Below are 15,261 nucleotides of genomic sequence, written 5' to 3' on the forward strand. Positions count from 1 at the left end.
TCGTCTGTTCAGTGTGCTGTGGCAGTCAAAAAAGCAAACAGAATTTTGGGAATTATTAGAAAGGGAATGGTGAATGAAACAGAAAATGTCATAATGCCTCTGTATCGCTCCATGGTGAGACCGCACCTTGAATACTGTGTACATTTCTGGTCGCCGCATCTCAAAAAAGATATAATTGCGATGTAGAAGGTACAGAGAAGGGCTACCAAAATGATAAGGGGAATGGAACAACTCCCCTATGAGGAAAGACTAAAGAGGTTAGGACTTTTCAGCTTGGAGAAGAGACGAGTGAGGGGGGATATGATAGAGGTGTTTAAAATCATGAGAGGTCTAGAACGGGTAGATGTGAATCAGTTATTTACTCTTTCGGATAGTAGAAAGACTAGGGGGCACTCCATGAAGTTAACTTGGGGCACATTTAAAACTAATCGGAGAAAGTTCTTTTTTACTCAACGCACAATTAAACTCTGGAATTTGTTGCCAGAGGATGTGGTTAGTGTAGTTAGTATAGCTGTGTTTAACAAAGGATTGGATAAGTTCTTGGAGGAGAAGTCCATTACCTGCTATTAAGTTCACCTAGAGAATAGCCACTGCCATTAGCAATGGTAACATGGAATAGACTTAGTTTTTGGGTACTTGCCAGGTTCTTGTGGCCTGGATTGGCCACTGTTGGAAGCAGGATGCTGGGCTTGATGGACCCTTGGTCTGACCCAGTATGGCATTTTCTTATGTTCTTATGCTTCATGCGGGCCTGTTTCAATTCCCCTAAGGCCTCCTGCTGTGTCTTGGGACCTCAATGTGGTGTTAGCGCATCTGTGAACTGAAGTACCTGACCTGGAAGGTCATATTTTTGGTGGCAGTCATTTCAGCATGCAGGGTCAGTGAGCTCCAGGCCTTAGTGACTTATGCACCTTACTGTTTTATCATGACAGGGTGGTCTTGCATATGCATCTTAAGTTCTTGCCTATGGTCCTTACGGACTTCCCTCTTAACCAGTCCATCGTACTGCCAACATTCTTTTCCAGGCCCCATTCACACCAAGGCGAACGAGCATTGTATAGTTTGGACTGCAAGTGAGCCTTAACCTTCTATCTGGGGTGGACAGAAGCCCATAGACAGTCCACCTAGCTTTTTATTTCTTTTGATAGGAATAGATTGGGTGTTGCCGTTGCCAAACAGACACTGTCTAATTGGCTAGCAGATTACATCTCCTTCTGTTGTGGCCAGGTGGGACTGCATCTTGGAGGTCATGTCAATGTTCCTTCTGTTAGAGCCATAGCATGATCGGTGGCTCACTTGCAAGCAGTTCCTATGGAAGTGATCTACAAAGCTGCGATGTGGAGTTCTCTCCACACATTCTCATCTCACTATTGTCTGGATAGGGATGGCCAACGTGACTGAGGATTCGGCTAGTCTGTCTTTCGGAACCTGTTTGAGGTATAGAACCCAACTTTCCCCACCTAGGGCCCATTGTTTGGGTTCAGACTGTCTCCCCCCTCTGTTACCAACAGTACTTTTGTTGTGCCTGTTGGCATCTGGTTGGGTATCTGTTGGTCCGCTTTTGTGTTGGGGAGCAGCCTATAGCTACGGATTCACCCATGTGTGAGGACTACCATCCTGCTTGTCCTTGGAGAAAGCAAAATTGCTAACCTATAACAGGTGTTTTCTGAGGACAGCAGGATGTTAGTCCTCATGAAACCTGCCCACCACCCTGTGGAGTTGGGTTTCTCCTAATTTTTGATATATATATAATTCTATGTTATAAGACCGGAGAGGAACCCCAAGTGGACAAGTGGTTTAGGGCATGCTGGGCATGCTCATTGTGCCAAGTTCTAAGTTCTAGAAACTTTGACAAGTTTTCCGTGTCAGGGCTCCATCTGATATCACCCATGTGTGTGAAGGCTAACATCCTGCTGTCCTCAGAGAACATCTGTTATAGGTAAGCAACTCTGCCTCAGATAATAGACAATCATGTATTCATTTTCAATACATTTATGACCTTTTATTTAATCCCAAGTGTTCGGTCTGAGGCTTGATGTCACACTGCTTTTGTGATGTCGCTCATTCACTTTTGAAAGCTATACCTCAGCAAATTATCTTGTAGTTGTTGTGGAGGTTTTAAATATACCTGGAAAGTTCAAGTTTTATACATAACTGCAATATATTTTGAGTACTGTTAATACTGTATTTTTTGGTGTGTATATATATATGTGTGTAGATATATATATAGAGAGAGAGAGAGAACGTACTCAGTGTTTTTTTTTTTTTTTTCTATTTTACTTTTGGAGTATGATTTAAAGATTTGTTTATATTTCACTAAGAAACAGTCATACATGGGTCTTTTTTCTTAACTCTGGAACCACGATGAATCCAGTGGTGTTCGGCATGTACGTAGGATGTTTCATCCTGGCCGGGGTTTGGGAGGTCCTCGTGCTCGCAGATCAAACATGCACTTTACTAGCAGTTCTACTGGTGGGCTTTCATCTTCACAGAGCTCATATTCTCCAAGTAATAGGGAAGCCATGGATCCTATAGCTGGTAAGATACTGAAGTATGGAATTTCTATTTTTGCACCTAAAATGTTTTGGGTTTTTTTGTGTTTTACTGTTTGTTTGAATTGCTTACTTAGGCTTCTGATGCATATTTCTACTATGGCAAAAAGTTAATAAACATTCAGTATGTTGTATTTAAAAGACTTGTATAATGTCTATGTCCATAGAAACAAGCCTTGACAGCAAGGAGAAAGATGAAATAGAGTGGTGTTTTTCTTTTGCTAGTTAAGGAAGACTGCAAGGTTAAGTGAAGGAGAATTGCTTTATTCTCTTGTTGCTACTTAGCTTTTTGGCAGTAGGGTCCTTTTTTTTTTTTTTTTTTTTTTTAAAGAAACGTTCACTTCATACAGTACTAATAGCTCGCTCTCTCCATCCCCACCACAGCAGCTTGGGCATCCTGCTCTATTAGAACCTAACCCAACTAGTTATTGTATAAGAAACCTGTGGTTTTCCCTCATTTTTATTCCCTTCACTTGTATAGCAGTGTTCTTTGGTAGGGGGTCATGAACTACAGCTCCCTTCAGAATGCTGTATGTGTGCTCCTCCAAGCTCATCTATTTGTGTTACTGTAGAGTAATAACTAGGACCGTTTGCTCCTGGGGCTGTGAATACTGCTTCTGCAGCATCCCCAGCTCCTATTAGCTTGAGTTTAGGATACAGACCCAGATATCTGGTGTGGAATGAACTATGCTGCCAGTAATCCATCAAGCAGGCCTGCTTATGTTGATATTCTGGTCCTCTATTAGAAGGCAAGGAGTAAAACAGAATTACTGAAAACATTTTGACTAATTGATTTTTTTATATGGCACTGAAAAGGTATACAATACCATAATAGGTAAGAGTCAACTATGTTTAGCTATCAGCTATAGAAAAAAAGTACTTATGTACTGTGTAATTCAAAAGTATACATACGAAGTAGTAATACCCTTACATTTTTTTTGTTGATTCTTCCACATTGCAGTTGTTAAAAAGGCTGTTCTCTTCCTTTATTCCTCTGAGTCTCTGGATACAACCATGTAGCAAAAGTCACATATCACCTCATACTTACTGTATTTGATTGGTCCATGTTGGTTATGTCACAAATGACATGGCACACTGTTCACAAACCAGTCAGATCCTACTTTATATGAGGTAATAAGTAACACTGTTATAAGTATAGCCACTGTCAAGATTTCAGGAAATTGCAGATATAGCTGCTTACAGAATTTAAAAAAAAAATTCAGGGTGGGTTTTGTTTGGGTCATGTCTTTGTGTTGCAGAAAAATACATAATCAAAACATAATGCTTGCTATCAATGATTGCTTACTTGGTATAGTTTCAAAATCTGCAGTATCTAGTGTGTACAACAGGGGTAGGCAATCCACAAAAGTATATCCACAAAGAATATACATGAAAGATATTTACATGCATTGACTCCATTTTATGCAAATATCCCATGCATATACATTATGGATATCTTGAAAACCAGACCTGCTTGCAGCACTTGAAGACCACAGTTGCCTACAACATTTTTAAGGTGTTGTCTCCTTGGGTTTTAGTGACACATGGTTTCATCAGAAGCCCAGAAATATTTAGAGCTTGATCCATCAGTCTCTTCCTGAAGTCACTGGCTGTCCATTTTAAATTTCCTTCTAATTTACATAGAGCAGGTGCCCCAAATGTTTTGGAACATGGGGTCACACAGGACATTTCCAGCCACTGAGAGTGGTGGGGAATGGTGGTAGGGTCTCCCTCTGGAGTTTGCTGAGAGAAAGGAGGGATCCTGCCCCAGTATTTTCTTTTTCTTAGTTTTGTGCAAAAACTATTATCCCAGGACAAGCAGGATGCTAGTCCTCACATATGGGTGACGTCACTGACTGAGCCCTATCGCGGGAAAAACCTCTGTCAGAGTTTCTAGAAACTTTTGACTGGCAGCCTGAGGCTACTGAGCATGCCCAGCATGCCATGATATTCTCTGCCACAGGGGTCTCACTCCAGTCTTCGTTTTTCCGCGCTGCCATCAGCATCGCGGTTACCGGAGCCCTGTGAGACTTCTCACAGTTTTTACTAAAAAAGTCACCTTAAATTTTCAATTTTCTCCCACATCGGGTCTTACTTCACATTTGTCACCAGACGGTGACAAAAAATAGCATAGAACTCTCATTTTCATTGGTATTTTTTCTCAGAGATTCTCATCGACGGCCGTCGATGCCAACATGGCCTCCGGTTTCAAGAAATGTCCTACTTGTAACCGGACCATGTCAGTAACAGATCCACATCTCGAATGTGTGATCTGCCTCGGGGGAAAAGCATGAAATATCTTCATGCTCACAAAGTCAAGAAATGACACCTAAGGGTCGGAAACTCCGGCAGGAAAAGATGGCTCATCTTTATCAACTCCAATTAATTCCATCACCATCCACGTCGATGAAATCCTCCCCTGCAGGAGTAACCAAAAAACTCCTAATAAAAAAATGACACGTCGAAGGATCCGGGGACGCTACTTCACCGACCCCCGTCTACGTCATCGACCAGGTCAGTTTCGGAACTGAGACCAAAACATAAGCATCGACATCGTCGATCTTCGGCGTCCCCGTCATTTCCACCCTCGACAGAACCGTCCGCAAAACGGCATAAATCCGCCGATGTTCCACAAACCTCTGTGTCTACGATGTCCTCATCTTCACCATCGACACCGTTACCGATATCCACTACTCCAGACTTAACTGTCCTCATCCAGAAGATGGTAATGGAGGCTTTGCAGAAACAACTTCCGGCGCCACCGTCGATGCCAGCGGTCACGCCGTCGCCATCGCCGATATCATTGATAACACCGATGGTACAAACTACCTCGATGCCGATGAAGTCTTCGATGATTACATCACTGGTGCCATCATCCTTCTCGATACCTACCCTGATGAAAGACATTCCATCGATGCCAAGTTCTTAGATGCCATCGATACCTCCACTTTCCATTCCTATATCGGAGTTTTCCTTTCTCCATCAGCATCGACTATTCCATCGATGTCACAATCAATGCCCATCTACACCACGGCACCCACCATACCTCCACTTCACAAGTCAAAGGTATCGAAGCCTAAGTCATCCACTAAGAAAAAACCATCGATGACTCAACTTAAAGATTCACTACCATCAAATGCAGCATTACTGATCATTTCCTATTAAACTGAAACAGTCTCTATCTACCAATCATTACAATGTTTTACTTCTCGTTAAACTGTTTATCTTTCCTCTAACTCTAATCCCAGTTAGAATGACCCCGTTTTATTGTAACTTTTTTCTTCCATGCACTTGTTTTACTTTTTAATGTATACTCTTATGTTATTAGTTATTTACGTTATAATGTATTTCTCACTCCTTGTTTTATGTAAACCGACATGTACGAACTCCGTGAATGCCGGTATAGAAAAATACAATAAAATAAAAAAAAAAAAATAAAAACTTCTTCAATCACTGCCCAAGCTTCCAATTTCAGAAGAAAGGGCACTACAAGATATTCTTACCAAAAGATATCATGACTTACTATTCTCCTTGCCATCTCGCCCAGAAGGAGAGCAAGTTGAGGATTTTTCACCGGATGAGCCCTTACCAGGACCCTCTGGTGTACCTCCTCTAAAGTTACACCTCACCAGACAACTCAGTATGATACTTGGTCTGACACTGACTCTGACCCTTCATCAGAGGACTTCATGTCAGATCCATCTCCACCTCCTGCAACAAAACAATCACCTCCAGAGGATTTTTCGTTCCCGCTTTTTGTTCAGGAAATGGCAGATTCTATTCCTTTCCAGATACAAACGGAGCAGGATATCAGGCAACAAACTTTGGAATTGCTCCAATTTGTAGATCCCCCGAAGCACACTCTGGCTATTCCTGTTCATGAAATTTGCAACTGCAGCAACGTATTTGGGAACACCCCTGCTCGGTTCCTGCAGTCAACAAACGGATAGAGTCAACTTATCTTGTACAACCCACCTCTGGGTACCAAAAAACTCAGCTCCCCCACCACTCCGTAGTAGTGGAATCGCCGCAGAAGAAATTCAGAAGGACAAGAGCCCATTCCTCAATACGTTCAGGGAAAGATAATAGATTTCTGGACCAAATGGGCCGCAAGGTGTTCCAAGGGGCAATGCTGAATTCCAAAATCTCAGCATACCATTTGTACATGACCCAATACCAGAGCAACTTCTGGAAACAAATGGAGGAGTTTGTGCCATCCTTACCCACACAGTATCAGGAATCTGCACAAACTATTATAAATAAGGGCTTAGATGCGGGGAAACATGAGGTAAGAGCAGCCTACGACAGCTATGACACAGCCTCACGAGTTGCTGCATCTGGCATTGCTGCAAGATGCTGGGCCTGGCTTAAGGCCTCTGATTTAAGACCAGAGGTGAAGGATAAACTTGTCGATCTTCCCTGCCTTGGCGATAATTTGGTTCTAAAGTGCAGGATGCAGTTTCCCAGTTACGAGATCACACGGAAACTTTACGACAAGTATCCTCACTTCCACATGACTCAGCTACGCATGCTACCAGAAGGCCACCACGTAGAGATGCCAGGCGGCCTTTCTACAGGCAACGCAAATACTATCCCCCCACATCTAGGCCGAGGCATCCTAGATCTCAACAGAGACCTCAGCAGAGAACAGCAAGGGCACCACCAGCTCCGCAAACTGGCCCTGCTACTGGCTTTTGAAAGTATATCCAGAGAACAAGGCCTCTGTCAATCCTCACTTAGCACTACCAGTAGGAGGCAGACTGTCCAACTTCTACATCAATTGGACATCAATAACATTGGATCAATGGGTCCTATCTATAATAAACCGAGGATACCAACTCAATTTCATTTCAATTCCTGCAGATTTTCCACCGAAACACTCTAATCTCAGCAAAGATCACATTCTTCAACTTCGACTGGAATTATCCACCCTTCTGAGAGCCAGGGCTGTTGAGCGAGTGCCCCGGACTCAGAAAGGCAAAGGTTTCTATTCCCATTATTTCCTCATTCCAAAGAAAATCGGAGGCCTTCGTCCTATCCTAGACCTCAGAAATCTCAACAGATTTCTGAAGAAAGAAAAGTTCAGAATGGTATCCTTAGGCACCATGCTTCCACTCCTTCAAAAAGGGGATTGGCTTTGTTCTCTGGATCTTCAAGATGCTTATGCTCACATTCCAATATTCCCCCCTCATCGCAAATATCTGCGCTTCATGGTGGACGATCAACATTTCCAATACAGAGTTATGCTATTCGGCCTTGCCTCTGCTCCCAGAGTATTCACCAAATGTCTGGCAGTAATAGCAGCACACTTGCACAAACAAGGTGTTCATGTTTTTCCATATCTAGACGACTGGCTCATCAGAAGTCAATCTCAACAAGGAGCTCTAACTTCTTTAAATCACACCATTACTCTACTTCACAACATGGGATTTCTCATCAACTATCAAAAGTCCCATCTTACTCCATCTCATCTCCTCCAATTCATAGGAGCAGAATTGAACACCATCCTCGCAAAAGCCTTTCTCCCCGAGGATCGGGCAGAAATACTATCCCTGTTGGCAAACTTCATTCACTCAAAGAAAAAAGCCACAGCTCATCAGCTTCTAACATTATTAGGCCACATGACCTCCAGAGTGCATGTTACTCCTATGGCAAGACTAGCCATGCGAATAACTCAGTGGACTTTAAGATCTCAATGGATCCAAGCCATTCAACCACTTCATTCTCCAATTCAAGTCACACACCAGTTACGATCATCTCTACTTTGGTGGGTGGACAAGGACAATTTGCGCAAGGGCCAAACCTTCCAGCAACCAGTCCCACAAATAACTTTAACTACAGATGCATCCACCTTGGATTGGGGAGCTCACATAGACAATCTCCAAACCCAGGGTACTTGGACAAAACTCGAAGCAACATTTCAAATCAATTTCCTGGAGCTTCGAGCTATACGTTATGTGCTGCATATGTTCAAGGACTGCCTTTCATACAAGACTGTTCTCATACAAACGGACAACACAGTAGCCATTTGGTACATCAACATACAGGGAGGTACGGGCTCGTATCTCCTTTGACAAGAAGCTGCACAGATTTGGGGCTGGGCCCTGAACCACTCAATGTTTCTTCAAGCCACTTATCTGGCAGGAATTCACAATGTAGTAGCGGATCGACTCAGTCGTCAGTTCCAACCACACGAATGGTCCCTGGATCCCTCAGTAGTGACCAGGATATTTCAACGTTGGCGACAACCGACAATAGACCTCTTTGCGTCACATCTGAATCACAAAGTGGACAAATTTTGTTCTCTACACACTCAGAACAATCAGCCAGCCAAGGACGCCTTTGCTCGCCCTTGGAACTCAGGCCTACTATACGCGTATCCTCCGATACTGCTCATAACCAAAACTCTAGTGAAGCTACAACAGGACAAGGGGTCCATGATACTCATAGCCCCATAATGGCCTTGACAAGTATGGTTTCCCACACTTCTAGACCTCTCAGTCAGGGATCCCATTCACCTGGGAGTAGCTCCCACTCTCATGACTCAGGATCAGGGTCTGTTGCACCATCCCAACCTTCAATCCCTCTCACTAACAGCATGGATGTTGAAAGCTTAATTTTACAACCACTCAATCTTTCATCCAATGTATCCCAAGTGCTTATAGCTTCACGTAAACCTTCCACACGAAAGAATTATTCTTCCAAATGGCAAAGATTTACTTTGTGGTGCAGGCAAAACCATATTGATCCTTTCACTTGCCCCACTACTTCTCTTCTAGACTACTTATACCATCTTTCAGACTCTGGTCTCCAGACTTCATCTGTAAGAGTACATTTAAGTGCAATCTCAGCTTACCATAACAAGGTAGGAGATGCACCTATATCCACACATCCTCTTGTCAGTCGGTTTATGAGAGGTTTAACGCACCTTAAACCACCAATTCGTCTTCCAGTCACAGAATGGGACCTGAATCTGGTTTTAACAAGACTCATGCGTTCTCCTTTCGAACCTATAGATTCCTGTGATCTTAAATTCCTCACATGGAAGACTATCTTCCTCATGGCCATTACATCAGCTAGGAGGGTTAGTGAGTTACAAGCACTTGTCACGTACGAACCCTATACAAAGTTCCTACATGACAGAGTGGTTCTCTGTACACATCCAAAATTCCTTCCCAAGGTAGTTACGGAATTCCACTTGAACCAATCAATAGTTTGTTTTACCCACATTCTTCCCAAGGCCTCATTCTCACCAAGGAGAAACAGCCTTACACACCTTGGACTGTAAACGTGCGCTATCCTTTTATTTAAACCACACTGCAGTCCACAGGAAATCCAATCAACTCTTTGTTTCTAATGATCCAAACAAACCGGGTAAAGCAGTGGATAAACATACTCTATCCAATTGGCTAGCAGATTGCATACAGTTTTGCTATGAAAAAGCAGGCCTTCCTCTCCAAGGGCGAGTAAAGGCACACTCAGTAAGAGCAATGTCAACTTCAGTAGCACACTATCGTTCAGTGCCAATCATTGACATATGTAAAGCAGCAACATGGAGTTCTCTTCACACCTTTGCAGCTCATTACTGTTTCGACAAGCAAGAATGACAAGATTCAGCCTATGGACAATCTGTCTTAAAGAACTTGTTTCCAGTTTAATCCTAACTCCTTCTACAACCACCCTGCTATGATCTTCGGCTGACTCATTTCAACAGTACTTCACTGTTGCCTCAATACAAAATGACTCAGCCTCTAGCTTGCTAATCACCCATATGTGAGGACTAGCATCCTACTTGTCCTGGGATAAAGCAAAATTGCTTACCTTGTAATAGGTGTTATCCCAGGACAGCAGGATGTAGTCCTCATGAAACCCACCCGCCACCCCGCGGAGTTAGGTCTCAGATTTTTCTTACTTTATTTTTTTGCTAAAGCTTATTGCTACATACGAGACTGGAGTGAGACCCCTGTGGCAGAGAATATCATGGCCTGCTGGGCATGCTCAGTAGCCTCAGATTGCCAGTCAAAAGTTTCTAGAAACTTTGACAGAAGTTTTTCCCACGATAGGGCTCAGTCAGTGACGTCACCCATATGTGAGGACTACATCCTGCTGTCCTGGGATATCACCTATTAGAAGGTAAGCAATTTTGCTTTACCTCTGTTTTCTTAATTGTATGATTTATTATATAGAAGCATAGAAATGATGGCAGAAAAAGACCAATCGGCCCATCCAGTCTGCCCAGCAAGCTTCCACACTTATTTTCCCATACTTATCTGTTTCATCAACCACCAAGTTCAGGGCCCTTGTTGGTAACTGTTTGTTTGATTCAAATTTCCTGCCATCCCCTGTCATTGATGCAGAGAGTAATGTTGGAGTTGCATCAAAGGTGAGCATAAGGCTTAATGGTTAAGGGTAGTAACCTCCACATCAAGCAAGTTACCCCGATGCTTGTTTACCCAGACTGCACAGATCAATGCCTTGTTGGATGTTGTCTGAATGTAAATCCTGTTTTCTTGGCTTGTTTTTGGCTGACAAACAGTGATAGTCTCACACTGAACATTACACTCCCATTATAATTTTCAACATTATCTTTTTAGAATTTGAAGAATTTCATTATCCTGTTGACACCCACCCCTACCTAGTATCTCCCTCTCTATTTTCCTAACCATGCTCAGCAGCAGTAGTAGTATCCCTTTTTTCTTCCAACTGCCCAGCATTTTCCCCTTTTATTTCTCATCCTCGCTCTGTAAAGCAGTAACTATTGCTCTGAGAAGCCATCCAGTGACCACATTACATGCCTTTCATTAGTACTTCTAGCACTTACGTTTCTGAAAACAAATTCAAGGTAGATGAGTTATGAAATGTAAGATTTGCATGCTTCGCCTTAACCATTTCAAATAACTTGAATTTATTCTTTGACAAATATTTGCTAGGATAACAGTGGTATTCATACTTTGAACACTGATTATACTTACATCATCAGTTATTTTCAAACATGATCTTATTTTGGATCTGAAGGGATTTTTTTTTTGTTCACGCTCACTCCCTCTTTGGTGTCCCTATTCTTCTCAGCAGGCTTATTAGTAGAACCCTCTGCCTCCTGGTGGTGGTGCTTGCTTGCACTTCTCTCCTTTCCTCTTTGTCATGACTGGGTTCTTGGTGTCCAGTGAACTTCTTGCTTCTCCACCATGTGGTTCCCACCAATTGTATGTATCCCCCTTCCTTCCACTGACTCCTGCTGCGTATCTCTCTCTCCCCGTACTTGTCATCGGCACCGGGTCCAGCATATCTTCACCATGTCATTTTTGCAACTGTTGAGTAGGGGAGAGTCCTTAAGGGGAATATAGGGGCAGAGAATATCACATGTGGAGGAGGGAGACAATCACACTCTCCAATGACACATTGCCTGGTCTGCAGCCCCTTCTCCCTTCTGTGAAAGGTGCTTTTTTTTTTTTTTTTTTGGTGCCATCTTGCTCAGACCACTTGACACCAACTGTTTTGTTTCAGGAAAGTAGGTAGGCCAGAAAAACATACTTGGCTGTAGTTTGGGGACCACTGACATAGCATTAATTCATTTTATAAAGTGCTGCTGTTTGTATCTTTATTACAGATAGAGCACATTGTGAATCTAGTACCAAACTGTAATGAGTTCAGTGATGCCACTGCTAAAACTATAATAAAATGTTTATTGGCATGGTCTTTAGTTTGCTGATATGCCACAGAAATGTGTTCCTTGCCATTTATATCCTTATTCCTGCATCTGCCCCCTAAGCCCTGATCTGCTGCTGCTCTCTACCATTGCCACAAAAGCTGACACAGTGGTAGCTGCTGTCATTCCCTTCTGCTGCTCTGCCACCTGTTGGGCAAGCCAGCAGTGGTTGCTTTCCTCTTCCTGTTGCCACTGCTAAGGCTGACCCAGTGAGTGACCACCCGCCAACACTACCACATAACTCCATGATAAATGGAACTCCTAGAGCAGGAGGGGAGGGGGGTCTCTTTAAAGATATATGGTGAGATTGGAGTTGGGGAGAAGGTGGAATGAGAAGCTGGTTTGAGGGCACACGGGGATAAGAGTTTCGAGGTTGGAGAGGAAGAAATGAGAGGCAGAGGATAGGGTTGAAAAGGAGAGAGTCCAGTAAGAAGGGAGGAAAGGATAGACTGGAGGAGGAGCAAAGTGAGAAGAGACCTTTTTGGGTGAGGTGAGAGTGTGTGGTGTGAGAAGAAAGGAAATAAAAATAAAATAAGGGGTAAAGCTAGCGCGTCAAACGCACGTCCAAATGCGGGTTAACAGTGCGCTCCACCGGAGCGCACTGTACTGTATCGGCCTGATAGTAAGAGGTACTCCACATTACATATTAACTTACACATCATGTAATAGATGAATTTCACAGCTCTGGAAATTTGTGATTTTTATGTCAGCCCTTTGATTCATTAATGGTCTTTAATATGTACGGTAACCAAAACTTAATCTTTTATTATAATGTATACAAACTGAGGTGTCACATGGGCGTGTGCATAGTTTTCCCAATTCTTCAGGTCATTGAACACCACAGACCCTTGTACTGATCACGTTACAGGCTTTATTTACATTGTTTACATTTAATTATTTCTGAAGTTATACTGTAAGCAGCAACTGGTTACATTTTATGTATCTTAACAGTGCTCTATGTAAAAGCCATTAAAAGTCCTGCAACAGTGACGATCTTGCCTCAGCCCTTGTAGCCTCCTTACCCAATCTCGAATGCACCAATCCTGACTCGGCCATTACTTCATGGCACAATCTCACACTGGAGATCGCCAACAAACTCTTCCCAATCTCCAAACGTGTTATAAACATGGAGTCCAAACACTCTAACTCGTGGTACACCCCGGAACTAAAAACAATGAAAAGCAAACTAAGACAAGAGCGAATATGGCACAAGGATCCCACCCCACAACATACATCCAGTTACAAGTCAGCCCTCCACTGCTATAGAATCACCATACTTAAACACAAACGGGACTTCTACGCCTCAAAGATCCACCAATACATGTACAACCCCAAAGCGCTCTTCTATGTCTCAAGCCTCACCAAATCCCCACACATGACTCCTGACTCCGAAGCTCATGCCAAATGTGAAGAACTGGTGCAATTCTTCAATGATAAAATAGCAAACCTCTTTTCCAGATTCACCAACCCCCCTCACCCCACAACATCCAGGTCCGACCCGCCCGACCATATCCTTAAGTTCCCTGGACCTCACCACCACTAAAGAAATTGAGTCCATCCTAAAAAAGCTCAGACCTTCCTCCTGCCCCAGTGACACCATCCCCACCAAAGCACTCCTATCTGTCCCAACCTCCATCGCTAAATCAATATCTGACATTATCAATTTTTTCCTCTCCACAGGCACCAGTCCCTGACACACTCAAACAAGCAGTAGTTAAGCCCCTCCTCAAGAAACCCTCCCTGGACCCGAAGGATCCTGCCAACTTTCGCCCCATCTCTAACCTTCCATTTATAGCCAAAATAATGGAAAGAGTTGTCAACACACAACTGGTAGACTACCTTGAAGACCACAAAATCCTTCACCCTGCACAATTTGGCTTCCGTAAACACTTTAATATGGAATCCCTCCTTCTCACCCTTTCCGATCACCTCCTCAGAGGCATGGACCAAGGGAACAGCTACATCCTTGCCCTTCTTGATATTTCAGCAGCATTCGACACCATATGCCACAACCATCTCATCACCCGTCTAAAAGACATCGGCATCTCAGGCTTAGCCCTCCTCTAGTTCTCTTCCTACCTCTCCAACAGAAAATTTCTTGTGAAAATAGTTAATGCCTTATCAGCCCCCTGTCCCCTCCTCCATGGAGTCCCTCAGGGTTCCTCCCTCTCTTCCACCCATTTCAATATATACCTCACCCCACTATGTCAACTACTCTCAGATCTCAAACTAAAATTCTTCTTATATGCTGATGATGATCAAATCATCATACCAATACACACCTCCATATCCGATGCCTTAACCCACTGGGAAACCTGCCTCAAATCAATCAATTCCCTTCTCTCCAATCTCCATTTTGCACTCAACACTAAAAAAAAAAACTGAACTGCTATTCATTTCTCACCACTCTACCCCTAAACCATCCTTTACTTCTGACCCAGCCTTCAAGCTCATCACCACACAACCATTTGTTAGAGACCTGGGAGTTCTCCTTGACCAACAACTAAACATGAAGAAACACGTCAGCTCCATCCTTAAAGACGGATTCTTCAAACTTATGGTGCTAAAGAAACTCAAACACTTACTACACTCCCATGACTTTTGAACTGTGATCCAAACCACCCTATCATCAAAACTGGATTACTGCAATTCACTCTTCTTAGGACTCCCTTCCTCCACCATAAGACCACTACAAATGCTCCAAAACACCATGGCAAGAATCATATCAAATGTCCGCAAAACCGACCGTATAACTCCCATTCTCAAAGACCTATACTGGCTCCCCATCCATTCTCGCATTCTGTAGAAAACGCTCACAGTCGTCCACAAAGCTATTTACTCCCACCACTCCAACTGGCTCGACCACCCTTTCACCTCCACACAGTCGAATTGTCCCACCAGATCAATCAACAAGGGATCCCTTCATCTGCTCTCTCTAAAAATGGCACACCTATCCATAAGAACATAAGAAAATGCCATACTGGGTCAGACCAAGGGTCCATC

The 15,261-nt window shown here is 43.3% G+C and overlaps 1 protein-coding gene across 2 annotated transcripts in view; it reads left to right on the forward strand.

The window, feature by feature from the left end:
- KCMF1 (potassium channel modulatory factor 1) overlaps nucleotides 1-15,261 on the forward strand; it is a 401,452-nt gene that overhangs the window by 333,066 nt on the left and 53,125 nt on the right. The window contains exon 5 of one of the 2 annotated variants that reach the window (XM_029601298.1): nucleotides 2,361-2,538. In XM_029601298.1, coding sequence (XP_029457158.1) covers nucleotides 2,361-2,538 — 178 coding nt within the window. The remainder of the gene's footprint in view (nucleotides 1-2,360; nucleotides 2,539-15,261) is intronic. The other variant, XM_029601308.1, reaches the window with a different exon arrangement.

The sequence above is a fragment of the Rhinatrema bivittatum genome, chromosome 1 (genome assembly GCF_901001135.1).
Source record: "Rhinatrema bivittatum chromosome 1, aRhiBiv1.1, whole genome shotgun sequence".
In the NCBI taxonomy this organism is placed as follows: Eukaryota; Metazoa; Chordata; class Amphibia; order Gymnophiona; family Rhinatrematidae; genus Rhinatrema; species Rhinatrema bivittatum.